We start from the raw sequence: 26,686 nt of genomic DNA on the forward strand, positions 1-26,686 counted from the left end.
TTGATCTCAAAAATATTTTTATTTTTAACACGAGTTGTTTCTAATTGGAATAGAGAAGGATATCATGGTTAGGGTGATGCCTCTTTATTCTCAACCACAACCACAGTAACATTGTTATTAACAATAACTTTGCCGTCCCGTATAGAGCTGCACCCAGAGCTCTTCAGGTCCTCCATGACTGAATCTCTAAGGTCAGCCGGGGCATTTTTCTTAAAATCACAGGTTTCCGTTAAGAAGTCCAGAAGCAGCTCTCCATTCCGGTCCCCTTCCACAAAACACTCCGAGATGTCCATATTAGTTTGGAGGTTGTAACTCTGGTACTTGGCGCCCATTGAACTCAACATTTCTGTGATGTACAGGCACCTATCATCCAGAGGCAAGCGGGATTTGTATTTCTTCCACAGCGCAGACCACCCGTTGGTCCCTGTTAGTGAAAGTGAAGCCAAGTTTATACCTTTTTAAAGCAAATATTTTATACTCATAAATTGATACTTGACATTATGTGGGCAAAACGAATGAAGGGCCAATCTACCCATAAATTATATGTCTGATTTGGATAGATGGTGTGTTAAATGCCTCAAGAATATCACACTCTCTCTAAACCATAGGTAGGCAATCTTAGGGAGGCGGAGATTTACCTAAACATGAAAGATCAAAGATCGCCGGGGTTTGGCGTCATTTTTTTAAATAAAGCAACTAGCAAGGCCTAAAGAGGAAGTAAGCCCTGATGAGTTTACTTCCTCTTTCATTCCCTGCAAAGGCAAAGCATAATGGACTACTATGCATCGCATAGTAGTCCATTATGTGTCACTTACCTGACACAGGAGCCAGCGAAGTCACCGCTGTCCTCTGTAGTCCGGCACATCGATCTTCTCGGTGGGGTCTCGCAGCTCCGCCGCTGTCATTCGGCGAAGCCGCGATGACGTCACTCCCGTGCATGCATGTGGGAGCCAACACACGCGGCAGCTCCGTCGTTGAGAATGCCGCGCTCAGTGCGCCGCTGTCTGCGGCGCATGCGCCGCAGACGGCGGTGCCCGTCTTCAGGCAAATATCTCCTAAACCTACAGGTAAGCCTTAATCTAGGCTTACCTGTAGGTCAAAGTGTGTTGTAAGGGTTTACAACCACTTAACCAAATAGGAAAACATAAATCAAATGTCACTGTAAAATTATTATCTTAGCCCACCTTAGAAGTAAACAGTGTTAGTCAGAGCAGTTTACAGTGTGGACAGTGTCAGTAAATTTCTATTTTACACAATAAATTTTTTTAATTTTGGAGCCTTTGGTAAAATATAAGGGGTCTAATCAAACCAGTGGCATCTTTGAGACAGAAAAAGGGACTGAGCACAGATATCCCAGTCTCTCTGCAGCCTCAGTTGCACTGGACAGTGAATGTATGGGAAGTGCTCTGTGCCAAGTGGTTTCCTGTTTATTCACAAAAAGAATCATAGTAAACAGTTTACTATGCTTTGGTTCTGAATGAGCGATTTGTACTGATCCCCCTACTGTTAATTCAGAAAAAAGATAGGGATAGAAGAGGCAGGAAGCTGGCAGCACTGCAGGAGGGGGGAGTGAGGAGCACACAGGGCATCGGCCAACCAGAATAGGGAGGAATGGTGACAGGAGAGGTGGCATATACCAATAGCGTTCCCTCTGCAGCCACTGAATACCAGAGTGAGGGAGGAGGAGGCCTTCAATGGCTGCAGGAGTAAAGGCAATACAGTGCCTTGCGAAAGTATTCGGCCCCCTTGAACTTTTCAACCTTTTGCCACACTTCAGGCTTCAAACAAAGATATACAATTTTAATTTTTTGTGAAGAATCACCAACAAGTGGGACACAATTGTGAAGTGGAACGAAATCTATTGGATAATTTTAACTTTTTTAGCAAATAAACTGAAAAGTGGGGCGTGCAAAATTATTCGGCCCCTTTACTTTCAGTGCAGCAAACTTACTCCAGAAGTTCAGCGAGGATCTCTGAATGATCCAATGTTGTCCTAAATGACTGATGGTGATAAATAGAATCCACCTGTGTGTAATAAAGTCTCTGTATAAATGCACCTGCTCTGTGATAGTCTCAGGGTTCTGTTGAAAGTGCAGAGAGCATCATGAAGACCAAGGAACACACCAGGCAGGTCCGTAATACTGTTGTGGAGAAGTTTAAAGCCGGATTTGGATACAAAAAGATTTCCCAAGCTTTAAACATCCCAAGGAGCACTGTGCAAGCGATCATTTTGAAATGGGAGTATCAGACCACTGCAAATCTACCAAGACCTGGCCGTCCCTCTAAACTTTCAGCTCAGAAAAGGAGAAGACTAATCAGAGATGCAGCCAAGAGGCCCATGATCACTCTGGATGAACTGCAGAGAACTACAGCTGAGGTGGGAGAGTCTGTCCATAGCACAAGAATCAGTCGTACACTGCACAAATCTGGCCTTTATGGAAGAGTGGCAAGAAGAAAGCCATTTCTCAAAGATATCCATAAAAAGTCTTGTCTAAAGTTTGCCACAAGCCACCTGGGAGACACACCAAACATGTGGAAGAAGGTGCTCTGGTCAGATGAAACCAAAATCGAACTTTTTGCCCACAATGCAAAACGATATGTTTGGCGTAAAAGCAACAGCTCATCACCCTCAACACACCATCCCCACTGTCAAACATGGTGGTGGCAGCATCATGGTTTGGGCCTGCTTTTCTTCAGCAGGGACAGGGAAGATGGTTAAAATTGAGGGGGAAGATGGATGCAGCCAAATACAGGACCATTCTGGATGAAAACCTGTTGGAGTCTGCAAAAGACCTGAAACTGGGATGGAGATTTATCTTCCAACAAGACAATGATCCCAAACATACAGCAAAATCTACAAAGGAATGGTTCACAAATAAACGTATCCAGGTGTTAGAATGGCCAAGTCAAAGTCCAGACCTGAATCCAATCGAGAATCTGTGGAAAGAGCTGAAAACTGCTGTTCACAAACGCTCTCCATCCAACCTCACTGAGCTCGAGCTGTTTTGCAAGGAAGAATGGGCAAGAATTTCAGTCTCTTGATGTGCAAAACTGATAGAGACATACCCCAAGCGACTTGCAGCTGTAATCGCAGCAAAAGGTGGCCGAATAATTTTGCACGCCCCACTTTATTTTTTTATTAGTTAAAAAAGTTTAAAAAATCCAATAGATTTCGTTCCACTTCATCGTTGTTGGTGATTCTTCACAAAAAAATTTAAATGTTATATCTTTATGTTTGAAGCCTGAAATGTGGCAAAAGGTTGAAAAGTTCAAGGGGGCCGAATACTTTCGCAAGGCACTGTATGTGCTAGTAAATGCTGCCCTCCCTGCCCCTCCTTTCCTGGTTCTAGGTGTTGGCATTGAAGGATTGCGGTCTAACCATACCTGCCCACAATCAACCGTTAGATTGCCAAACCCCTCTCTAAAGCCACCACCGTTGTATCATGAGTTTAAACCTCAACTCCAGTAATTGAATAAAAATTACCCTTGCAGTGGAGCCCCTCTCAGTGCAACGGTTAAATGCCCAATAAGTGTAGTAGTAGTAGTAGTAGTAGAGGAATAAGCTGTAAAAGTTGCTATGTACCTCGCCTTGCGAGGCTTCAGTACTGTCCTACTCTGACACTCTGGGCCCCAGGCTGTCCCTTGCCATCATTGGCCCTGCATTGTACTTGACTTCAGCGTGCAACTGCCAGTCTTAAGCCCCATACACACTATTAGATAGTCTGCAGATTTTTGTCTTTAGATTTACTAAAACCATGTAGTGCAAGGGCCTGCCTGATTGCATACAAATTGAAACTCAAGTTTGACCTCATAGGATTTTGGTAAATCTGAAGACAAAAATCTTCAGAAAATCTAATAGTGTGTATGGGGTCTTAGAGAATGGACTTTGAGGACCAATTACACAGGATGGAGGGAACCTGCCAGAGTAAGCTCTTTTACACACAGTCGGAAAACGTCCGATCGGACCGTGTTATCGGATAATCCGACTGTGTGTGGGCTCCATCGGACTGTTTCCGTCGGAATATCTGACGGACAAAGTTTTAGAGCTGGGCTATAAAACTTTCCGACAACATGATCCGATCGGACTTTGTCCGGTTGCGTGTAGAGAATTCCGATCGGACAAAGTGCCACGCTTGCTCAGATCAAATTCCTAGACCAAAGCCATTGGCTACTAGCCTGAACATAGTCCCGTCGTAACAACATAACGTCGTCACGTTACGTACGATCGGATTTTCTGACAACTTTGTCCGACCGTGTGTATGCAACACAAGTGTCGGACAAAATCCGACGGATTTTGTTGTCGGAATGTCCGACCGTGTGTACAAGGGCTAAGAAATAAGGTGAATATAACTTCACAACCTTCAAATTAAAGGACCAGTTTACTGCCCTTCATACTTGGGTGGGGATCATATTGTGGCCAATGGGAGTGGAAAATGTCCTGAAGGAATAGTACTCCAGGAGGGCAGATAATGACAAGCAATGGACCACATCTGGCCGCAGTTTGGGGACTGCTGCTCCAAATCGAATGAGTTGGGCTCTAACGCACAGCGAACATTTCCTCCCATTTAGTCCCTAACCCAAAACACTAAAAACCTAAGCTCCTCCTTATCCCAACATCAAGTTTAGCCATCATTAACCTGAGCATAACACTTGACCCTTAAGTTCAAACTTTATAGTTTATTTTAACCCAAGAAAAAAAAAAAAAAAAAAAAAATTATACAAAAATTTCAACGTACCAGTCTGGTTTGTTCAGATAGTTGGACTATACTGTATGTGCAATTGGCCACTTAATTCAAATATTGGTTAGATAGTTGTACTATCAATGCCCAGTTGCCCAATTTAATGCCAAGGTTGTTAAGGTAGCCATACTATCCATGTCCAGCTGGGTATGTCTATCCACACAAACGTGTTTTGCTCATCTCTTACCAGATACAAGGATTATGAGAAGTTTTCCTTCTGCTGAAAGCAAGCTGGTGAAGAATTTTAAAGTGGCGGGAATATCCTCGACATAGTACAGCATCTGTAATGACAAGACATTTTTATAATGCAATGTGTACAGTGGGGTATTCCCAATGAATGGTCCCAAAGAACACCTCATTCAATAGGTAGACTACTGTAGTTTCCAGAAAAAAAAAATTAAAAATTCCAGCTCACTTACCAGCCAGCAACAAACCAAACTGACCCCGTTTAACAGTTTACGTTTAAAACAAGTTGTTTAGTTTGCACACATTTGCAAATATGTGTGTCAGACTCAAGAAATGTATTGCAGTGAGCTGCTTTCCGATTTTTACCAATGCTGGGCTTTTAAAACTGGGAGTTACCATCAGTTATTTTACTTTGACATATGGATCTAGTTAGACACCAACCTGAATCATATGAATGAAATCATACTTTGTATCACGTTTCTCCCCTTTCACTTGCACCTCAAACTCCGTAGAAGTCATTTTGTTCCAGTGGAAGGTTATATGGTCCAGGCCAGGTGTCTTGGCCACACGCTCTGCAGACACAGAACACAATGTGATGGTATTTATCTCCAAAATGAACTTAGAAAAGAAGAAACGTATTCCTGCTTTATGGCGGGCAGATAGCAGGCTCACCTTTGTATCTCAACAACTGTTCAGGGTTGGGATCAACAATAGTGTTATTAATGGAGACCCCAGGATATCCGTCATGAATCTTGGAGAGCATCTGCAAGTCTACTTCACCTGAGGGGGGGGGAGAAAAAATAAAATAAAAATCTGCTATAAAGCATACCCAATAAAAATTGAAAAAATAAAATTTCTTCAAAAAAAAAATTTAGGCCAATATGAATTCTGCTACATTTTTGTTAAAAAAATAAATAAATAAAAAATAAAAATAAAAAAAGACCCTAGTTAGACATGATGGTATTTCTACAAGCCTTTCAGGACAGCACCTTAGAGTGCATAGCACCACCTCTTCACAGGAAACACTGGTAATGCCCCTTTAAAAAGCAGCTGCTACCACCATGCCATCAGTTGTTGCTGAGAATTCCTCCGACATTCTGGAAGATATAAGCAGACAATATATAATTATACTTCACATATGATAACCTAGGGAGGGAAGTAGGCTGCTGTCCTGAAAGGCTTGTAGAAATACAGTCACCAGTAAGTCTAAGGTTCTCCCTTCAGGACAGCACCTTGGAGATAACCGAGAACTTACTTCAGCGTGGGACTACTGCCTGTAAAACAATCTGGGAAAATTAATAAGAGGCCTAATTTTTTGCCATAGCCCTAAAGAACCTGACTATCAAGGGTTCCCTTGACAGGGTTTTTTCCCCCCAAAAAAACTGATAAAGCAGCCATATGCATCTTGAGTACTTGCTGCTAAACCTGTCTCCATTCCTCCTGGAGAAATTCTAAAACAAATAGCACTAAGGAAATGAAAGTTCTTGCTGGAACACCAGGAAATGTAACACTTCCAGACTTTGAAGTAGATAGCCCTGGTGACTTTTCTTACTTGCTAGAAGAGTGTTAAGTTTTTTCTGATAGCCCCTTTTCCTCATTTTTCCTCAGAAACCAGACTCTTAGACTGAGGTAAGCTGGATCTGGATGGAGAATCTGACCCAGACACAGAAGGTCCACCCCAATAGGCAATCTCCAGGGATGTTTTGCTGAGAGACTCATTAGGGTGGACAATCAGTGTCTCTTTGGCCAATAAGGAGCTATTAGGATTAGATCTGTGGACTCCGCTCTGAATTTTGCCAATACCCTTGGTATTAGTTGAAAAGCGCAAGACAAAAAAGGCAAGTCCCACTTGTGGGCCAATGTATCCACTCCGAGTGCTTGATCCTGCAAACCAAAGAAATGCAAAAACCATCTGCCTTCTCTCTTCAAAGAGGTCTACCTGAGGAAAAACCCAACTTCCAGATTTAGAGACCACTTCGCTTCTCAATTCCCTCCTGCTGATGAGATCTGCTAGGGTGTTTTCTGTGCCTTTCAGATGGACTGCAGACAGAGGCAAAAAATTGTTCTCCGCTCAGGATTTGATGAGCTAGTTCCATCAGGGTCTTGCTCCTTGTGCCCCCCCCCCCCCCTGCTTTGTTTAGGTACAATACTGCTGTCCTGTTGTGTGTCTGTTCCAAGGTGAGCTTCCACCCCCCCAATGCACTCACATCTGTTAACCTCCAAGTTACTGGAAAAGTTCATGGAAGTCCTTTTGGAGGCGTTTTCTGATCTCACCAAAGTGAACAGTAAATAGGAGGACACTGTTGCAGCTACTCCCTAAACAGTCCCTTCAGCAAAAAGTACAGAATGGACAGCATTAGTAGGGTTCCAGGCCAGCCTTCTTATTAGTGCACCAGGGCTTAACAGCAGCAACCATCTCTAGAATCCTTCAGTCAGGTCTGTATTCAGTGTACTTTGATGCCTTCCTACAGACTCATGCAGACAATTTCCTCAGCGAATATTCCAGGCTGGATCCCCTAGCTTAGCTTTATGAAATTTGCAGCAGGGCACAGCAGGGACCTCAATTAGCACAAAAACCTTCACCTGAGCTGCCTAGAAGGGCAATAGCCTTTCTGGCTTGGGACCCCTCCTCCGGGAAAAGAACCTTACTGTCTAAGGCTCCAAACTATTTATACACTCTCCCAGCCACTATCTGGGCATCCTCCCCCTGGGATCAACTGGAGACACATGCACACTGCTCATTTGACTCTTCCACCCACTACATTCTGGAAGCCTCCAGAAGACCAGGGGAAGGAATCACACCTGCAACGCCCACAGCAGCCCAAAGTAATTGCAAACTGCTCTACCGATTACAGAAGAGCCATAAGAACTACATTTACCCAACCTGCTAGCAACCTAACTGGGAGGGTGCTACAACTATATAATTGAAAACCGGACTTAACGGTAACTCTTTTTCGGAGTCCTCCAGGACAGCCTCTGAGACATAGGGCTCCTCCCTCCGGGACAGGAAACACGTTCACCCAAATGGTTCAAAGGAGGTCCTGCAGGCCTTCCCCTTCAGTTTCCACAAGAACAGCCGGAAGGCTCTGAAAGACAACACACTGGCAAAACATTAGTAAGTCCCCTTTTTCTCCAGCTATAAAACTCTGGGTGGGAAACCAGGCTGTCCTGGAAGACTCCTAGAAAAAGTTACCGGTAAGTAACTCCGGTTTTCTCTTATCGTCTTCCAGGACAGCCTCCGAAATAAGCAAGAAACTTACTGTTAGGGTGGGACCACTGCCTGGAGGACCTTTCTCCCAAAAGCCTGATCCTTAGCAGCCAGGTCAAAGTGCTAATGCTTTGCAAACATAGAGTAGCTGGACCACATCACTGCTCTGCAGATCTCCTCCGGAGTGGCACCGGCTTTCTCTGCCCACAAAGCAGACACCGCCCTAGTTGATTGTGCTTTAACTAGAGGCGCTTGCCTCCCTGCCAACCTGTTTGCCTCTAAACCCATCATCCTAATCCATCTAGTGATGGTGGATTTAGATGCCTTAAGTCCTTTGCGTGACCCTGCAAAATTCACAAAAAAAGATTCAGACTTTCTGAAGTCTTTGCTAAGTAAAAGGCTACACCTAACATCAACTAAACTGAATCCTCCTTCCTCATCACCTTCTGAGGAGGAGTAAAATGTTGGCAGGCTAAGGATTTGAGTTCTGTGAAAAGCAGAAGAAACCTTGGGGAGGAAACTAGGATCCGTTTTAAGCACAATCCTATCCTCCAAAAGCAACAAAAAAAAGGCTCTCTAATAGCGGTAGACTGTACCTTCAAGGTGCTGACAGAAAGCCCTAATTCCACTCCTGCCAAGAAGAAGTCCAACACTGCTGGAATACCTGGATCTTCCTGCCCCTGTTCTTCCGAACCAGAAATCAAACCTCTTCCACACCTTGGTGTAAATGGCCCTGGTCACTGGCTTACAGCATTCTAGGAGAGTCTTAATGACCCTTTCTGAAAAACCTTGGGCCCTTAACAGCTGTTCCTCAGATACCACGCTGTAAGTCTGAGGGTCTCTATTTGAGGATGCCGGATAGGACTGTGACTAGATCCTCCCTCCTTGGAAGATGAATCGGAGGATATATTGCAAATTTCTGTAGGACTGCAAACCAGGCCCTTCTTGGCCAAAACTGGGCCATCAGAATGAGATCCGTCACCTGGGTCTGAAATTTCTGAAGGACCGCCACCACCAGCCTTACTGGGGAAAGGCATAGGTTGAAGTGCCACACACTGGCAAAGGTATCTATCCCTTTGACCTGATCCTGCGAGTGCAGGGAGAAGAACTGAGCAACCTTCTTGTTGCTTTCTGAGGCAAACAAATCCACCTCTGGTATGCCCCAGGTCCTCAACACCTGCTCGAACACTTCCTGGTTGAGTGACCATTCGTCCTGTTTCACACACTGCTGAGAAAGTCCGCCAGCGATTTCTGAGCCCCCTTTAAATGAACGGCTGACAGCGACGCAATATCCCAGATATTATTTTTACCAAAGATATGTAGTATAAATTTTGGCAAAAATTTATGAAGAAAAAATTACTAATCTGCTAAATTTTATAACAGAAACAAAGAAAAATTCATTTTACAGAATTTGGTATTTTTTCTTTTATAGCACAAAAAATAAAAAACTGAGCGGTGATTAAATACCACCAAAAGAAAGCTCCATTTGTGTGAAAAAAAAAAGGACAAAAATTTCATATAGGTCCAGTGTTGCATGACTGAGTAATTGTCATTCAAAATGTGAGAGCACTGAAAGCGGAAAATTGGTCTGGTTATTAAGGGTGTTTAAGTGCCCAGTGGTCAAATAGGCGACAACAGCTGCATTGTCTAACCTTACTTGGAGGTGTTGTCCCCTTATTTATAGCTGGAAGGCTGCTATTGCCCTCTGTACTGCCAGCAATTCCCTCTGATTTGAGGTCTGTCTGGCTTCCACCTGAGACCAGGATCCTTGAGCCAGATCTTTTTTCAAAGTGTGCACCCCAGCCGAAAGAGATGGCGTCTGTTAGCACCAGAGCTGTTGGTCTGAACCACAACAGACCCCTGTCTAAATTGTGACTAGCTTGCCACCACCACAAAGTCCTTTTGACCCTGGTGGGCATCGGCAGGGGCTGATCCAAACTGTTGGCTGCCATCCCAGCAACGCAGCAGAAGAGCCTGGTGAATCCTTGCCCAAGGGACTGCTGGGAAACAGGATGTCATTAAGCCTATCACTCATGATATTTCTGACCAGGGCTTCCCGATTGGTCTGAAGCTGCGCTACTGCCAGACCTACCTTGTCTATCTTCTCTGATGGGAGCAACACCTTCCCCTCTACAGAGGAAATTCTGTAACCCAGATACAGTACTTCCTGGGTTGGGATCAACTGACTTGTCCTGATTGATCAACCAACCAAGAGAACGCGGGAAGTGTTGTGCCCCCTGTAGATCCTCTTCTAGCTGCTGATAAGACCGGGTGACAAACAGAAGATTGTCCAAATAGGGGATCACTGTAATGGCCCTGACACGTAGCAGAGTTAGAGCTTCTGCCAGGGCTTTTGTAAAAATCCTGGGAAAGGATGCTAGGCCAAACGGAAGTGCCCTGAACTGGAAGTGGAGGATTTCCGAGTTCACCTTTACTGCCAACCTGAGGAATTTCTCGAATTTCTGATGTATCGGTACATGCAAATATGTGTCCCTGAGGTTGACTTTCCATAAAGCATTTGGGAAACAGGAGGTTCGTTATAAAACTAGACTCCATCCTGAACTGCTTGTACCTGATAAACCTGTTCAGGGGTCTGAGATTGAGGTTCAACCTGAATTTGCCTGATGGCTTTCGAACTACGAGCACGTGGGAATATACCCCCTGTCCATGTTCCGCATCTGGTACCCGGCTGATGACCTGTTGATCCAACAACTCTCCCAACAGCAGACTCAGAGCCTCTGCCTTCTCCCGGTCTCTGGGTAACTTCGTTACTAGGAAGGTAGGTGGGGGAATGGCACTGAAATCCAACTTGTAACAGTTTATTATCTCTAAAATAAACGGACTTGAAGTTGCATTTGTCCATTGTGGGAGGAAATCCACCAACCTTCCTCCCACTGGAACACAGGAGTCACTGGGATTTTGAGGAGGATTGAATAATATTCTTCCTCCGCCACGCCCCTTCCAGTGTTTTAGGCCGACCCTCTCTCTCCTGCTGGGACTGTTGCCTAAGCCCTTGAAAAAGACGCCTGCTCTCAGGGTTTCTCTGGAAAGGCCTTTTTATCTTGGGTACGTTCCAGGGCCTCTTGGAGCCCAGGGCCAAAAAGGTGGTCGCCTGAGAAAGGCAATCCACAAAGCCTGAGTTTTGATGCTGCATCTCCCGACCAGGCTTTCAGCCATACCACCCTTCTAGCCGCGTTAGCTAAAGCCGCAGACCTAGCCGCTAGCTTTACCGACTCTGCAGAAGCGTCGGCTGGGAACCCAACTGCCTTAAACAATAAGGAAAAGGACTTTAGCAACTGTTGTCGGGACGTGCTTGCCGAATTACGGTACTTAACCAAGTTAACCAGCACTCCAAATTTCTAGCCACACAGGTGGCTACAAGGGCAGGTTTGAGCGTAATAGAGGAGGCATCCCAAGCCCTCTTCAACAGCACATCACCCCTTTTGTCCATTGGGTCCTTAAGGGATCCTAGGTCATCGAAAGGCCAAATCAGTCTTTTTGGAGACCTTCGCTAGCGGTGCATCCAAAAGAAAAGAATGGTCTCCTCTCAGGGTGCTCCCACTCCAGCAAGATTGCTTCAACTAGAGATTTGTGCACAGGGAAAACTCTGGACTTCTGAGCAGAGACCCCCTGATACATGAGGTCATGCTTAGAAAGCTGTACCGACTCCTCTGATCTCTAGCGCAGTGATGGCGAACCTTGGCATTCCAGATGTTTTGGAACTACATTTCCCATGATGCTCAACCACACTGAAGAGTGCACGAGCATCATGGGAAATGTAGTTCCAAAACATCTGGGGTGCCAAGGTTCGCCACCACTGCTCTAGGGTGTCAGATCGCTTTTAACAAATCCCCCACATCGTCCAATGTCAACTTGTACCTGGACCCTCTGGAGTAATCTTCCTCTTCCTCCGAGTCAGACCCTGAGTCCACCTAAGAGGCAAGCGACCTGGGCTCCCTCTCCCCATCTTCCCTATCCTCCTGACTGGGCTCAGACAGGCAGGGCAAACTTACCGCCCTAGATAAGAGCACAGAGGGACCCTGCATCCTATCCATCATTCCTCTGAATGACTTGAAGGTGGATGCAATCTAGTCTTTTACTGACGAAAGGATCTTCTGACACTCAGTCATGGAGTCAGTCTTAGATAAACTACTGACACATTCGGGGCAAATCAGCTTCTCCCAGTTGGGCCCAAATTTTGTCCCAGGAACAGCACACTTTCTCCTTGGAGGCTGTAGCTGAGCTCTGTCTTGTGCTTTACCCTGAAAGCAAAACAAAAGACAAAACAAACCATGAAAGCCTGTTCCCAACCGTTGCCACCACTGTGCTCGGGGGAAGGAGAGAAGTGCCCAGCCCTTCACCTGTGGTTCCCCACCCAGAGAATGGCCTTGGTCCAAGGACCTTATTCCCTGCCAGAGTAAGCCATGGTCTGCCCTCAGCATGCTTACCTGAGAGATGTCGGTGCCAGAAGAACCGGAGTCGACCGCCTGAACTGCTGCACTGCCCTCCATGGCTCCTTAGTGTCTATCACAGCCTCTGCTGGATCTACACAGGCTCCGGACGCCCACCAAGCCACATACTGCGCCTGGAAACTGGAACCTTTGTTTCCTGGCGCCCTCTGATGAAGCAGTTCCGCCGGAAGCAGCGTCACATCCGTTCGTTGGAACGCGGAAGCCCCTCCTTGGACGCACGTACATTCGTAACCACACCCGGAACGGAAGTCCTGCATGCCTCGTGGACGCCGTTCGTTCTTGGGATCCGTACATTTTTTCCGATGAAGCACAATGACCGGACAAAATGGAGGTAGGGGATCCGCCGCTCCTCAAAGGTCCAACTCTCCCTGAGCTTATAGGCAGCGATGTACAAGCAGCCCTCTCTTCACTGCGCTTAGACAGAGGGGCACTTTGGGCATAGAAGATACTTCAGAGGCTCCCTCCCAGGACAGTCCTGGAACATGGAGCTCCCCAGGTTCCTCACATGCTCCCTTCCCGTCCGGCAGGAAACAAAAACTGAAGGGGAAGCCCTGGAGGACCTCCTTTTAACCATTTGGGTGAACGCGTTTCCTGTCCCGCAGGGAGGAGCCCTATGTCTCAGAGGCTGTGCTGGAAGACGATAAGAGAAAGATGCATTTCTGTTATATGTGTAAAAAATACCCTTTAATTCTACCAGAAATCTAACCAGCTCTTAACTTTCTGTAGTGAGCTGGCAATGCTACACTGAAAGCTCAAACACGGTTATCAGCCCTGCCTAGTTCAGCTCTTTAAATGGCAGAATTCCTCCCCCTTTGTTATGGGGACAAGGAAGGGGAGAGGTACGAAAATACCTGTTGATACTGCCAGAAATTCAGCAGGCTCAAAACTTAGCGCTTTCAACCCTGCTCAGTTCACCCCTGTGGTCTACAGAACACCTCCCCCAATGTTATGGAGATGAGGCTGTCCTAGGGTGACAATGCTGTTTATCCATAAATTCAATACATGAGAAAATATAGTCAACCTAGCACAGGAAGTACATTACTGGCAGGATCAATGGGTGAAAAAGGAAAATGGCCTTAAAAACAATGTATAAAAAGTGAAGTAGCGCTAGTTAAACCAATCTAGTAAACAGGTGAATAAATATCTGACCAATCAACAAGGGATATATGTATCCATAAACCGTGATAAGTTCAAATAAATATTAATGATAATCTCACAACACGTGATACAAAATTAATATAAATAAAAATGCAATAAATCCTGATGTAAAAAAATTCCATTTGAATAAAGTGCAATGTTGATGAAATATAAAGTGGAATATTGGAAAAATATAATACACAGAATATGAGCAATATATATCCATCATAACATTTTTCTTTGGATTGCTCATATTCTGTGGATTTTTCCCAATATTGCACTTTATTCAAATAGTTTTTTTTCATTCAAACCCCTTTGTGTGTCAGCGATTTAAAAAAAAAAAAAAAAAAAAAAAAGTGTAAACCCAGTCGAATGATAATAAATGGCTTCAGCCAAACACTAACCAAGAGTGAAAGAAAAGTTTGTGTTATTGTTCATATTCTCTGAAAAATGGCCAAGAAATCATAAATTCTGCCAGGGTATGTAAACTTATGAGCACAACTGTATGTACATAGGATATTTTGAAGTTCTAAAAGGATTTAGGTATGAAAAGGCACCTTAGATTGCCTATTATGAGCTCTCAGTGTGAATTAGCATTTCATAATGTTTGGATAAGTTTATTCTGTAATGTCTAAGAACAGATAAGGTTACCCGAGCCACTTCCTACTCCGAGGACATTGATGACCGACTTCCCATTGCCTATGCTGAGAAAGACATGACAAGAGAAAGTCAAAGTATTAGAGATGAAATAGTCAGTCCATACATTCACCAAGCGAGTGTTGAACAAATACAACGTACTATATTAAAAAAAAAAAAATAAATAAAAAAACTGAGCAAATGCCAAAAAAGACATCTGCCTTGGTCCATTCATTATATATCTTTATAGCTTCCATGTGTGAAAATCCCAACGACCCGTTTTTGGTGGCGCTCAACCTGCCCAACAAGCAAACCTTGTACAAGGTCGAAGGTCACATTCCCTTCATCTAAAATTACTCCCTCGCTAAATGCACGGTTACGTACAACCCAAGGCCACAGGCTGGCACAATGTTTACATCCTTTTGTTGGAATTTTCCCTGTGCAATCCATGCCAGCTCATGCGATTCCTTTATTTATCTGGGGCCATCGCCTAGGCATGTCCCCTCTAAGGAGTCCATGAAAATCGACTGCAAGTGCCACCATCACATAGCAAAGATTTTACCAAAGAATGTAGACAATTTGGCTGGCCATGGGGTGGAGGCAAGTATGCCTTAGGGAGGGGAAAAACAAAAAAACCCTACTACATAAGCAATGAAGCACATGCCATTGCCATTTACCAGGGGTCTCAAAGTGGTGGTCCTCCAGCTGTTGCGAAACTACATGTCCCATAAGGCATTGCAAGGCTGAAAGTTGCCAGTGTAGTGTCATACTTTGCTCCCCATCATAGAATGCTCCTGAAGTGACGTTGCGGCCAGAAATTTAGCACTGCACATGCGCAATGCGTTCCAAACGCTTGCACCATGCGTTCCAGAGGATTTCCGACAATGTAGTTCAGTGAAACTGTCAGATAATGTCACGGGAGTGAGAGGAGGTAATCGTGACATTAACTTTAGACAGAGCAGAGAGCAGCAGAGAGAGAACAGGTAACTGGCTCAGGGAAGGGGGATTACCTCCCCTCACTTCTCTGACATTATCTGACGGTTTCACTGGTCTGCATTGTCGCAAATCATTTGGAACGCATGGCGCAAGTGTTTGGAACGCATCGCGCATGCGCAGTGCTAAATTTCTGGCCGCCACGTCACTTCCGGAGCATTCTATGATGGGGAGCAAAATATGACACTACACCAGCATGACTCCCACGGGCAGGGCATGATGGGACTTGTAGTTTTGCAACAGCTGGAGGGCTGTCAGTTTGAGACTCCTGCCATATACTGTAAGCTCACTTCTATGGTCATGGTTTAGGCATTGGGTGCTGAACTTGCCTGGGGAAGTGTTGCATTTACACCTGGCTAATGGAAGTGGATGTTAAGAGTTCTGTATTCACAAACCGACCAAAAGAATTCTAGACCACCTCACTTTCACACCCCTCTCCTATAACCTGCCCCACCAGTTAGATTGATCCTACTATCCCATAGCTCCCAACTGTCCCCGATTTTGAGGGACAGCCCCTGAATTGGAACAAAGTCCCTCTGTCTAGCTTTCCTCCTCATTTTGGTCTGATCTATAAAACTGTATATAAAATGCACTTTTATATGTCCCTCGTTTCCATCTCGAAAAGTTGGGAGATATGCTATCCTGTCCCCCACCCCCCTTCCCTGATAGCAATTAAATGCACCCACTGGCATAAAGCCATCTGCTTTCTCACCTATGTAATAAAAAAAAGGGGCATAAAAAAGGTAATGCCATGGCCGTTTGACATACGAGTTGATTTTCTGAAGGCTCAAAATATCTCCATCGGCTCAACACAGGAGATCTTCCACAGAAGGTGTGAAATTACCTTTGACCAAGAGTCAGCCAATATCTGGTTGTAAGGGGAATAGGCCAAATCACTGAAGGTCAGGTTGACCTTTCTTCTGGGAAAATATCCTTATGATCTTTCATATCAACATCGGTAAAAAGTCCAATTTTTACCAGTCAGGTGTCAACCCTATGCTTAATCAGAAATCCAAATGGGATTTGTACTATCTGAAGCACCACATTGAGAGTCCCTGCTAGAATTTTGGAAGTTCCTGGAAAAACAAAGTTCCTTTGCCTTTGGTAGATGTAAATGGTGGCAGGCAGTCGATTGTGGATGGACAGAATCTCAGCTTGATTATAGGAATGTGGATAATAGATATTAGCAAAAGAGTGGCCAAGCGGTTATCACTTCAGCCTAGCAGCACTAGAGTCGTTGGTTCAAATCCCAACCAAGACAAAACCTGCTAGGAGTTTGTATGTTCTCCCTGTGCCTGCATTGGTTTCCTCCCACCATGCCATGTTGGCAGGTAAATTGGCCATGTATGTAGGAATGCAAGTTAGGGATCTTAGATTGTAAGCTCCTTGAGGGCAGGGACTGATGTGAATGTACAATGTATAGGTAAAGCTCTGTGTAAATTGCCAGTGCTAGTTAAGTACCTGTAAATATACCTTTTTATCATATTTAATCACAAACATACCACCTACCCACTATATGTCCTCCTTGACTCCGTATCCCCCCAGGGCTGGGATCTCAAGTTGCATTAGGCTGCAGTGACATCCAGATGAATTATGTGTTGCGGCTGCCCCCAAATTTCCTATTATTTCTGCCATGGTAAGGGTGCCCATTCACTAAATTTACAATGTAAACTATATTTTCAGTGTCTGATAGCTCTACGTCCTATTTACATCTCCCTGCAACACCCCTCCTGCAGCTAAATCTCCTCATTGAAGTCCCATCACTCTAATCTCCGACTGCATGTCTTATCACCTCCCCACCATCATCCTCCCTTTCCTTGTTGACCCATCTGCTTCTACCGAGCCATTACCCTCCTCCTAATGTAGCAATCTTTTCCTCCTCTGCTGCCCAGTCAATTCTACTGCACCATACTCCTCACGCACCATTGACCCCCACCCTCTTCTGCCCCATCACCTGCTTCTATTGAATCATGAACCCTCCTCCTAATTCAACATCTGATACAAGAGCCCTCCTGCTCTCAACCTTTGCGTTCCTGTTGCACATGTGGATGGCAGATCCAAAGGGCAAGTTAGAATGGCAGAAGCAGGTCATAGAGGTGTTGATTATTCTGAGAAGTAGCCACACATCACCCTGGGTGTCAGGGTCTAGCAACACTGCTGCATGTTTAGGCAGGTGCAGTCTACTTTATCCACTGCAGGTGGCAGCATTGCAGTGGGAGAGGAAGTCCAGAGGAACATGGTCGGATGCTGTCGCCTCATGACTGGCAGCCACATTGGTTCAGGCAGAGTCTATTTACGCACATTTAGGATGTAGGTAGTATAGGGCAATGGTCATCAACTCTGTCCTCAGTGTCCACTAACAGGCCAGGTTTGCAAGATAACTGAAATACATCACAGATGAAATCATTTGCTACTCAATAATTGCAGTATTATAGTCTGCATCTCCCCAAGGTAATACATAAAACCTGGCCTGTTAGTGGGCCTGAGGACAGGGTTGATGACCACTGGTATAGAGGACAGTAAACAGGTGAACTGTGGTAGGGAGAGGTTCCAAGCGAGTAGGGAAAGGATAGGGCCACACCATCCTTCCTAGAAGCCTACCAATTTGGGTACAGACAAGCCAGGCCACTTTACACCCCTCCAGACAGACACTGTCGGCACATTGGAATCCTGCTCTGCAACACATTGTTGTTATATTCTGTGTATTCCAGATTGGCCGTCTTTCTGCTGGGCCTGCTGTGAATTGCAAATTTAAACTTTAATAAAAGTTCAGTTTCCTGCAACTGAACTCTGAGTGTTTACTGTTTACACCACTCTGTACCTCCCCATGTGCTCCAACTCCTAAAGCCAGCTGCACATGATTTGATCTAATCCAGTGGTCTCCAAACTATGGCCCAAGATCTGGTGCAAGCCTTTATCTGGTACTCGGGGCCACTCTTCCTCTCAACGATGAGCCACTATTCCTCCCACTGATACCAGTGATGGGAGACTGTTCCTTTAGTATCAATGATGGGGCACTACTCCTTCCACTGATAGGCTACTCCTACTGACTTCCAACCTCAGGGCCATTGTCACCGATGCTGGCCCTGCTCCCCCATAGGCAGCACAACTTGCATATCTAGATTGTCCATTGGTCAGGACATGCTTGCATGGTGGCCCATGATATAACGTTCAGGCCTATGATGTAACAGTTGACCCTTTCACTGACATTAAAATAAAACAGTGTAGGTATGTGTAGATCTCACCATCACAGAACACGTGAGGGAAAGCACCAGCAGGCAGGACAAGAGAGCCGGGGACTGTACCTGGACAGAATGGTGGTCAGTTTGGTCTCTATGAAGTCCTGCATGCACTGGTGCTCTGTGGAATTCTGTAGGAAGAGGCGGAAGGACTCGGCGTATCGGTTGCTGTCAGACATCAGGCTCTTCATCCCAGGCTCCATGTTATCTTCCTCCGCAGCAAAGAGAATGAAAAGCTTCTTGTGTTTGTCTTGGCCTCGGCTCCCGGCCCTGTGTGAGAAAAGACAGGATTTCAGTGCTGTGCCAGGGAGATATTAGCTGAGATACACAGAAGGACCACTCAGCAGAAATACAAGATCTTAAAGTGGCTGTAAACCCTTTACAACCACTTTTTGATACAGATAAGACTACTGTATAATAAGGCTTACCTGTAGCTACCCCAGATATCTCCCTAAACCTACACACTTTAGGAGATATCCCCCTGTATCTGCCGACCATATCGGCACATGCGCACTGAAGGGCACGTACGTGCCTTTGCTTCAGTGAGTGTGCCGTCACTGGTGGCTCCCACGCGCATGCACGGGAGTGACATCATAGATCGTGGCTCCATCCAATCACAGTGCTGGAGCCAGCTATACCCATAACTCCAGGAGTGATTTTTTTCTTTTATCTGAGAAAATAAAGGCACGGTTTACTTTATTCGATCCGGAGTGCAGCTGTCCAGATTTTTTCCATTCTCTATCCAGGAGCGATGTTGCCGGCAGGAGCAGTGTATAAGAACCATTGCAGGGGCTTCGATCTAAGGCAAGTAATTCATAATGAGCTAGTATGCAATATATACTAGCTCATTATGCCTTTGTCTTGCAGGCTTTTTTGTTTGTGTATAGAAGCATGTTTTTATGTGCCTTTTACATGTGTTCATGCGACTGGACTGACCACTGTACAGAAATAACACTAACAAATGCATTTTTTTTCTACACATAACAAAAACACATGGTAAAAGGTTAGCAAATAATGTGGCATGCTAGAAAATTATACACATAAACAAGGTGCTTTGGGGTGCCATAAAAAAAAAAAAATAAAAAAATAAAAAAAAAACACACACATTTCATGATGTGAAAGTCATTACCTTAACCACTTGCTTACTGGGCACTTTCACCACCCTTCCCGTCCAGGACAATTTTCAGCTGTTGCACTTTGAATGACAATTGCGGTCGTGCAACACTGTAACCAAATTAAATTTGTATCATTTTTTCACACAAACAGAATTTTGGTGGTACTGTATTCATTCACCACTCCCCCCCCCCCCCCCCCCTTAGCAAAGAAAAAACACCCAACAACCCCCCAGAAAAACTTTATAGTTTGTTATAACATTTTGCAAACAGTCCAGTAATTTTTCTACTTCACAGATGGGCACCGATTAGCAGTACTGATGGGCACTGGTAGGTGGCACTGATGTCTCAGTAACAGAAGCCAGTGTCATGTCAAATAGTGTCCACTTGGATGGTGGGGCTTGCACCTCGACTCACAGCGCAGGTCGTCTTCGGAGATTTTCTGAAACTCCTTCCGCTCTGTACTGCACAAGTGCTGCGCCTGCGCAGTACACAGCGGACACTATTCGATAGGCGGACATTTTTGGACACAACACAGCCTTCTTCTATTTTCCTCACGCTGAAGTGTGAGGGGAAAAAAAACAAAAAAAAACACGATAACCGTCTCTCTGGAGCAGGAAGAGAGTTAATGGCAGGATTACTAGATTCAAATAAAAGGAACAAAGTGTGAAAAAAGTAAAGACGAATGTAGCCATACATTTAGGGACCAATAACACTATCAACTTTTCCTCTTGGGTTTAGATACACTTTAGGCTTTTTAGCAACTTCTGAGCAGTGTACATGGGGGGGGGGGGGGGGGACACAAGTGAGCAGTGTACAGGGGGGGGGGGAACACAAGAGAGCAGTGTACATGGGGGGGACACAAGAGAGCCTTGTACAGGAGGGGGGGGACCCACAAGAGAGCCGTGCACAGGAGGGGGGGGGACCCACAAGAGAGCCGTGCACAGGAGGGGGGGGGACCCACAAGAGAGCCGTGCACAGGAGGGGGGGGGACCCACAAGAGAGCCGTGCACAGGAGGGGGGGGGACCCACAAGAGAGCCGTGCACAGGAGGGGGGGGGACCCACAAGAGAGCCGTGCACAGGAGGGGGGGGGACCCACAAGAGAGCCGTGCACAGGAGGGGGGGGGACCCACAAGAGAGCCGTGCACAGGAGGGGGGGGGACCCACAAGAGAGCCGTGCACAGGAGGGGGGGGGACCCACAAGAGAGCCGTGCACAGGAGGGGGGGGACCCACAAGAGAGCCGTGCACAGGAGGGGGGGGACCCACAAGAGAGCCGTGCACAGGAGGGGGGGGGACCCACAAGAGAGCCGTGCACAGGAGGGGGGGGGACCCACAAGAGAGCCGTGCACAGGAGGGGGGGGGGACCCACAAGAGAGCCGTGCACAGGAGGGGGGGGGGACCCACAAGAGAGCCGTGCACAGGAGGGGGGGGGACCCACAAGAGAGCCGTGCACAGGAGGGGGGGGGGCCCCACAAGAGAGCCGTGCACAGGAGGGGGGGGGGCCCCACAAGAGAGCCGTGCACAGGAGGGGGGGGGGGGCCACAAGAGAGCCGTGCACAGGAGGGGGGGACCCACAAGAGAGCCGTGCACAGGAGGGGGGGACCCACAAGAGAGCCGTGCACAGGAGGGGGGGGACCCACAAGAGAGCCGTGTACAGGAGGGGGGGACCCACAAGAGAGCCGTGTACAGGAGGGGGGGGGGACCCACAAGAGAGCCGTGTACAGGAGGGGGGGGGGGGAGACCCACAAGAGAGCCGTGTACAGGAGGGGGGGGGGGGGGGAGACCCACAAGAGAGCCGTGTACAGGAGGGGGGGGGGGGAGACCCACAAGAGAGCCGTGTACAGGAGGGGGGGGGGGGGAGACCCACAAGAGAGCCGTGTACAGGAGGGGGGGGGGGGAGACCCACAAGAGAGCCGTGTACAGGAGGGGGGGGGGGGAGACCCACAAGAGAGCCGTGTACAGGAGGGGGGGGGGGGGGGAGACCCACAAGAGAGCCGTGTACAGGAGGGGGGGGGGACCCACAAGTGAGCCGTGTACAGGAGGGGGGGGGACCCACAAGTGAGCCGTGTACAGGAGGGGGGGGACCCACAAGTGAGCCGTGTACAGGAGGGGGGGGACCCACAAGTGAGCCGTGTACAGGAGGGGGGGGGACCCACAAGTGAGCCGTGTACAGGAGGGGGGGGGCCCACAAGTGAGCCGTGTACAGGAGGGGGGGGGGTGAGTAAAATATTGATACTGTATTAATAATCATTAATATTGATGAGAAAAGTTCCAAGAAAATCCGTTCAGTTCTCGTGTAAAAACCTCCAAAATTGATTTAATAGTAAAATGTTACAACAATATCAATTGTAGAATATAAAAAAAAAATAGCATCAATAATGTGATTATTCTTTAAACGAAGATTGAATCAAATATGTGTCTGTAACCGAATCCGTCTCCTTCCATGTCTCCAAGTGTGAGAAGCATTCAAGAGCCAGCGAGTCTCCCCATGCCTGCTCTTATACCAGCCCCCGCCTTACTCAACGTTCCTTATTTGCCTTGTAGTGCTACAGAAAGCCGGCATATTTCAATGTTCTCCTTACTTACCCGAAGGTGGGGCTACTAACATTCCTGAGGAGTCACGGGAGAAACATTTAACTTGTACAACACAACATCTCCTTTCAACATTTAGGGACAGTTCACACCACATGCAGTCCAGTGCGTTTTTTTCTGCATCCAAAAGCTCTTAGAAAGTAGGTTATATGGCTTTTAATGGCATTGTTCACGCCAGTGCTTGCAGATCCAGAAAAAAATAAAATAAATTAGAACACGCTGCATTTTTCCTGCACTGGAATGCTGTAAAAAGCATCAGAAATGCACCGAAACACCCACATTCTCATTTAGGGCCAGTTCACACCAGACGCGGTTCCGTTCAGTTCTGTGTGCTTTTTTTCTGCACTAAAAATGCATGCGCAGCATTTTCCATGTATTCCAATGGCTCTAGTTCACACCATGCAGTTTCTGCACCAGAAACTGACTATTGGTGCAGAAAAAAAAAAAATGGAACTGCATCTGGCGTGAACTGGCCCCTAAGGGGAAAAAAAAACAAAAACAAAAAAGTGCATGCAAAAGTGTGTGTGTGTCTGTGTGTCTGTGTGTGTGTATATATAGTGTCAGGGGGAGGGGGAGACTATACTAACTAGAAGAGGAAGCTGAAGCATTGCAGACAGCGGGACCGGTGTCTTGTCCAGGTTCTATCCCCACTATCCAAGTGGACATAGAGTAGGAAAAAAAAAAGCCGAGCGCAGCGAGGCCGAGCCCGAAGCGTGGCGATCGCCCGCAAGGGGCCCTCTAATATTCACAACCCTATGTCCGCTTGGATGGTGGGGCTACCACCTCTACTCACGGCGCAGGTGCCGTTCAGCTTCGGAGATTTTCCAAAGCTTCGTCTGCTCCGTACTGCGCATGTGCAGTACGGTCCGGACACTATATGGCAGAACACCGGCTGTAACAATCACTTACCGGATGGATGGAGGGGGAGCCTTACCTGGTCACCATCCATGCTCCTCACAGTTATTTATAACTTTCAGCAGGTGTGTAAATGAAGATGGCCACACCCCCACCCCACCCACCAGCTCAATCAGCCAGTGTAGAAGCTGCTGGCTGGCAGAGCATTCAGAGAGTCTAGATTTGGGCGGAGTCATTTTAGTGAGTTGAATCATTTGGATCAGTTAAGTGAAATGATTGGAATCACTGAATCACTCACAACAAATTTCTTCAAAGCTAAGATTATCGCACACAGCTCCTGAGTCAGTAGAGAGTCAGAGTCTTGCTGACACTCACAGCTCATGATTCAATAGAGACTCATTGTGAGCTCTCTAGACTGTGAGTCATTCATAGAGATAAGAGTCATACGGCTCATACATACACAGCTCATATTTTAAAGTACAGAATGATTGTGTGCTCTGTAATTTAGGTTGGGTTCACACAATGCTGCGCTCAGTGTGCTGTGCGACATCTGTGCAAATCACATGCAATGTCTGTGCGATGCAGATTCATCTATACAGATTTGTATGGCTGAATTTGCATCACATTCGTGCAGAGGACCCTTTTTTTGGTCCACACCAGAATCGGATTGCATGCGTGTTCACATACCCATGTGACCCAATACCTGTCCGAATAGACAGTTAACACTGCGATATGCGGATCTGGGGGTGTCATTAACTTTGTATTGGCACTTCCAGCAGTTCGCAATCACATAGGACAGTGTGAACTGCCTGCGAGCCAGGTGCGATGCGCGAACTGCAGGGTTTCCCCCATGATCATGAATCTAATGTGACCTGATGAGTCACTCAAACTCAGGAGTTATACTGCTCTGCTGATTCACACAGCGCATGAATGTAATGTGCTCTGATGAGTCACTCTTAAGCCTCATACACACGATCGGACTTTGTACAAACTTTCCCGTGGACTTTTGTACAAAGGGTGTGGGCCGTAAGTTTGTATTGCATACACACGATCTGACATTTTAGGCAACAAACACGAACGTAGTGACGTTTCAACATACTGACCACACTTCAAAAGAGGACTTCAATTACTGCAGCGCCACCCTTTGGCCAACTTTTGTATTGTCTGATCTTTTGCATTGGTTCTGAGCATGCGTGTTTGTACCTTGTACAATAGTCCGATGGTTTGTGTACACACAATCGGATAATCTGACAAGACACATTTGTTGTCGGAAAAGTTGAGAGCATGCTATCCAATATTTGTTGTCGGAAAATCCGGCAACAATTGTCCAATGGAGCATACAAACAGTCGGATTATCTGACAAAAACACTGCCATCACACAATTGTTGTCGGAAAATACGATCATGTGTAACGGGCCTTAAGGCTCAGTTCGCACTACTGCGACTTGGGATCTGACTTGTCAGACCTCAAGACGCCGCAAGTCGCTTGACATCAGAAATTCCATTCTAGTTAATGAGAGCCGTCTTAATGTACACTACTGAAGTTGCTCCGACTTCAGAAAAGGTTCCTGTACTTCAAGGCGACTTCTAGGCGATTTGTACCCACAGAATTCAATGGAAGTCGCCTCAAAGTCGGATCTCCATCTATATTGAAGCAACTTTACAGGCAAAGAAATTCATTTACCCAGCAAACCCCTCCCTCCCAGAGAGCTGATTATTCTCTGATTGGCCACAGCCAAAGTCGTCTGTCACGGAGGCAACTTTAAGTCACGTTGTAAGTGACTTAAAGTTGTGCTGAAGTCGCCTCCAAATCGCCTTGCAAAGTCGCACTGTAAGTCGGGTTGCCCCTGTGTGAACCGAGCCTAACGCCTCATACACACGATAGGACTTTGTACAAACTTTCCTGTGGATTTTTGTACAAAGGGCGTCAGCCGTGAACTTGTATTGCATACACACGGCAGGAATTTTTCAGCCAACTTTCACCAAATCATGTGGTGTTTCTGCTCTTTACTGCCACCCTTTGGCCAACTTCTGTATTGTTGTCTGATCTTTTGCATTGGTTCTGAGCATGTGTGTTTGTACTTTGTACAAAAGTCCTATAGTTTTCTGTACACACGATTAGACTTTGCTCCATCAGACTTTTGTTGCCAGAAAGTTTGTCTGTTCGCACAGCCAACAAAAGTCTGGTGAAAACCAAAAAAGTTTGTCCGATGGAGCGTACACACGGTCGGATGTTGCTCCAAAACAGCTAATTTGCATGTTTGTTGTCAAAAAGTCCGATCGTGTGATTGGACTTTTGACAACAAACATGCAAATTAGCTGTTTTAAGGCAACGTGCGCCCGTGTGTACGCTCCATCGGACAAACTTTTTTGGAACGCACTCCTGCACCCTGTACGGAACGCACTCCTGCACCCTGTACGGAACGCACTCCTGCACCCTGTACGGAACGCACTCCTGCACCCTGTACGGAACGCACTCCTGCACCCTGTACGGAACGCACTCCTGCACCCTGTAAGGAACGCACTCCTGCACCCTGTAAGGAACGCACTCCTGCACCCTGTAAGGAACGCACTCCTGCACCCTGTAAGGAACGCACTCCTGCACCCTGTAAGGAACGCACTCCTGCACCCTGTACGGAACGCACTCCTGCACCCTGTACGGAACGCACTCCTGCACCCTGTACGGAACGCACTCCTGCACCCTGTACGGAACGCACTCCTGCACCCTGTAAGGAACGCACTCCTGCACCCTGTAAGGAACGCACTCCTGCACCCTGTAAGGAACGCACTCCTGCACCCTGTAAGGAACGCACTCCTGCACCCTGTACGGAACGCACTCCTGCACCCTGTACGGAACGCACACCTGCACCCTGTTTTTGATGTTGTTTGGTCTGAGCCATCTCCAATACAGTTTCTCTTGGATGATACCAGCTTTGTGTGACCTTTTTGGAGTTGTATCATCTGCTACAGGAGTGTGAGTTGTCTCTGTGCAGGTCTGCACCTGTCCTTCACAGCACTACAATATTAAATAGTAGATACGTAACCCTACAGATACAACCGACCCTTTCAAACCATCCATACTGCTGATGCGGCCCCCCAATGAATTGGAGTTTGACACCCCTGCTCTATGTGCTGCCTAGCCGCCCTTGGAGGTACTATGTCCAGTTGTGACAACTCTGTGCTCTGTGTACAGAAAGTTCAGTAGAAAGCAGAACTCTACTCACCGGACTGGGGAGTTGTGAAGTTGCAGCAAACTGAGAGGACATGAATGAGGGATTTCTTCACTTCTGTACTCCTCCCAATATTTTGAGATGGGAATGAGGGACACCTACTAGCAAATGTATGTAGGCATAGGACACGCCCCCTGCCACACCCCCTTAAAGGAGAATTAACCCCAAAAGAAGGTTAATTAAATCCACAAGGGCTTTTTTTTTACCACTACTATTCCTTTATATTGGTTTTTAAAATTTACAGATGCAGCCATTTAGAAATTAGATGAAATGTTTAGCACTGGGG

General features: G+C 46.5%; 1 protein-coding gene across 4 annotated transcripts; it reads right to left on the minus strand.

Moving 5' to 3' along the window:
• LOC143923843 (histamine N-methyltransferase B-like) lies at positions 1–26,497 on the minus strand. 4 transcript variants are annotated; one of them, XM_077447762.1, is made up of 8 exons: positions 26,395–26,473; positions 19,740–19,834; positions 18,677–18,880; positions 14,394–14,446; positions 5,598–5,705; positions 5,367–5,497; positions 4,927–5,020; positions 1–424 (listed from the first exon to the last, which is right to left on the minus strand). In XM_077447762.1, exons 3-8 carry the CDS (start codon positions 18,811–18,813, stop codon positions 69–71), a joined length of 879 nt encoding a protein of 292 aa, XP_077303888.1. In that variant the 5' UTR covers positions 18,814–18,880; positions 19,740–19,834; positions 26,395–26,473; the 3' UTR covers positions 1–68. The 4 variants fall into 4 exon arrangements, with proteins under 4 accessions (XP_077303888.1, XP_077303889.1, XP_077303890.1 ...); XM_077447763.1 differs by lacking the exon at positions 26,395–26,473 and adding an exon at positions 23,226–23,246; XM_077447764.1 differs by lacking the exon at positions 19,740–19,834 and having other exon boundaries at positions 26,395–26,497.
• Between the last annotated feature and the right edge of the window lie 189 nt (positions 26,498–26,686).

This window comes from Lithobates pipiens, unplaced genomic scaffold (assembly GCF_037356315.1).
Source record: "Lithobates pipiens isolate NorthernLeopardFrog02 unplaced genomic scaffold, aLitPip1_a1.2 Scaffold_22, whole genome shotgun sequence".
NCBI classification, from domain to species: Eukaryota; Metazoa; Chordata; class Amphibia; order Anura; family Ranidae; genus Lithobates; species Lithobates pipiens.

What these genes read in the sequence shown, in the direction of transcription:
- LOC143923843 (XM_077447764.1), bottom strand. Translation starts at nt 18,813, where the DNA reads ATGGAGCCTGGGATGAAGAGCCTGATGTCTGACAGCAACCGATACGCC. An exon ending in ACAGTTGTTGAGATACAAAG is followed by an intron (nt 5,498 to 5,597) that starts GTGAGCCTGCTA and finishes CTGTGTCTGCAG; the next exon opens with AGCGTGTGGCCAAGACACCT. An exon ending in ATTTCATTCATATGATTCAG is followed by an intron (nt 5,021 to 5,366) that starts GTTGGTGTCTAA and finishes TTGTCATTACAG; the next exon opens with ATGCTGTACTATGTCGAGGA.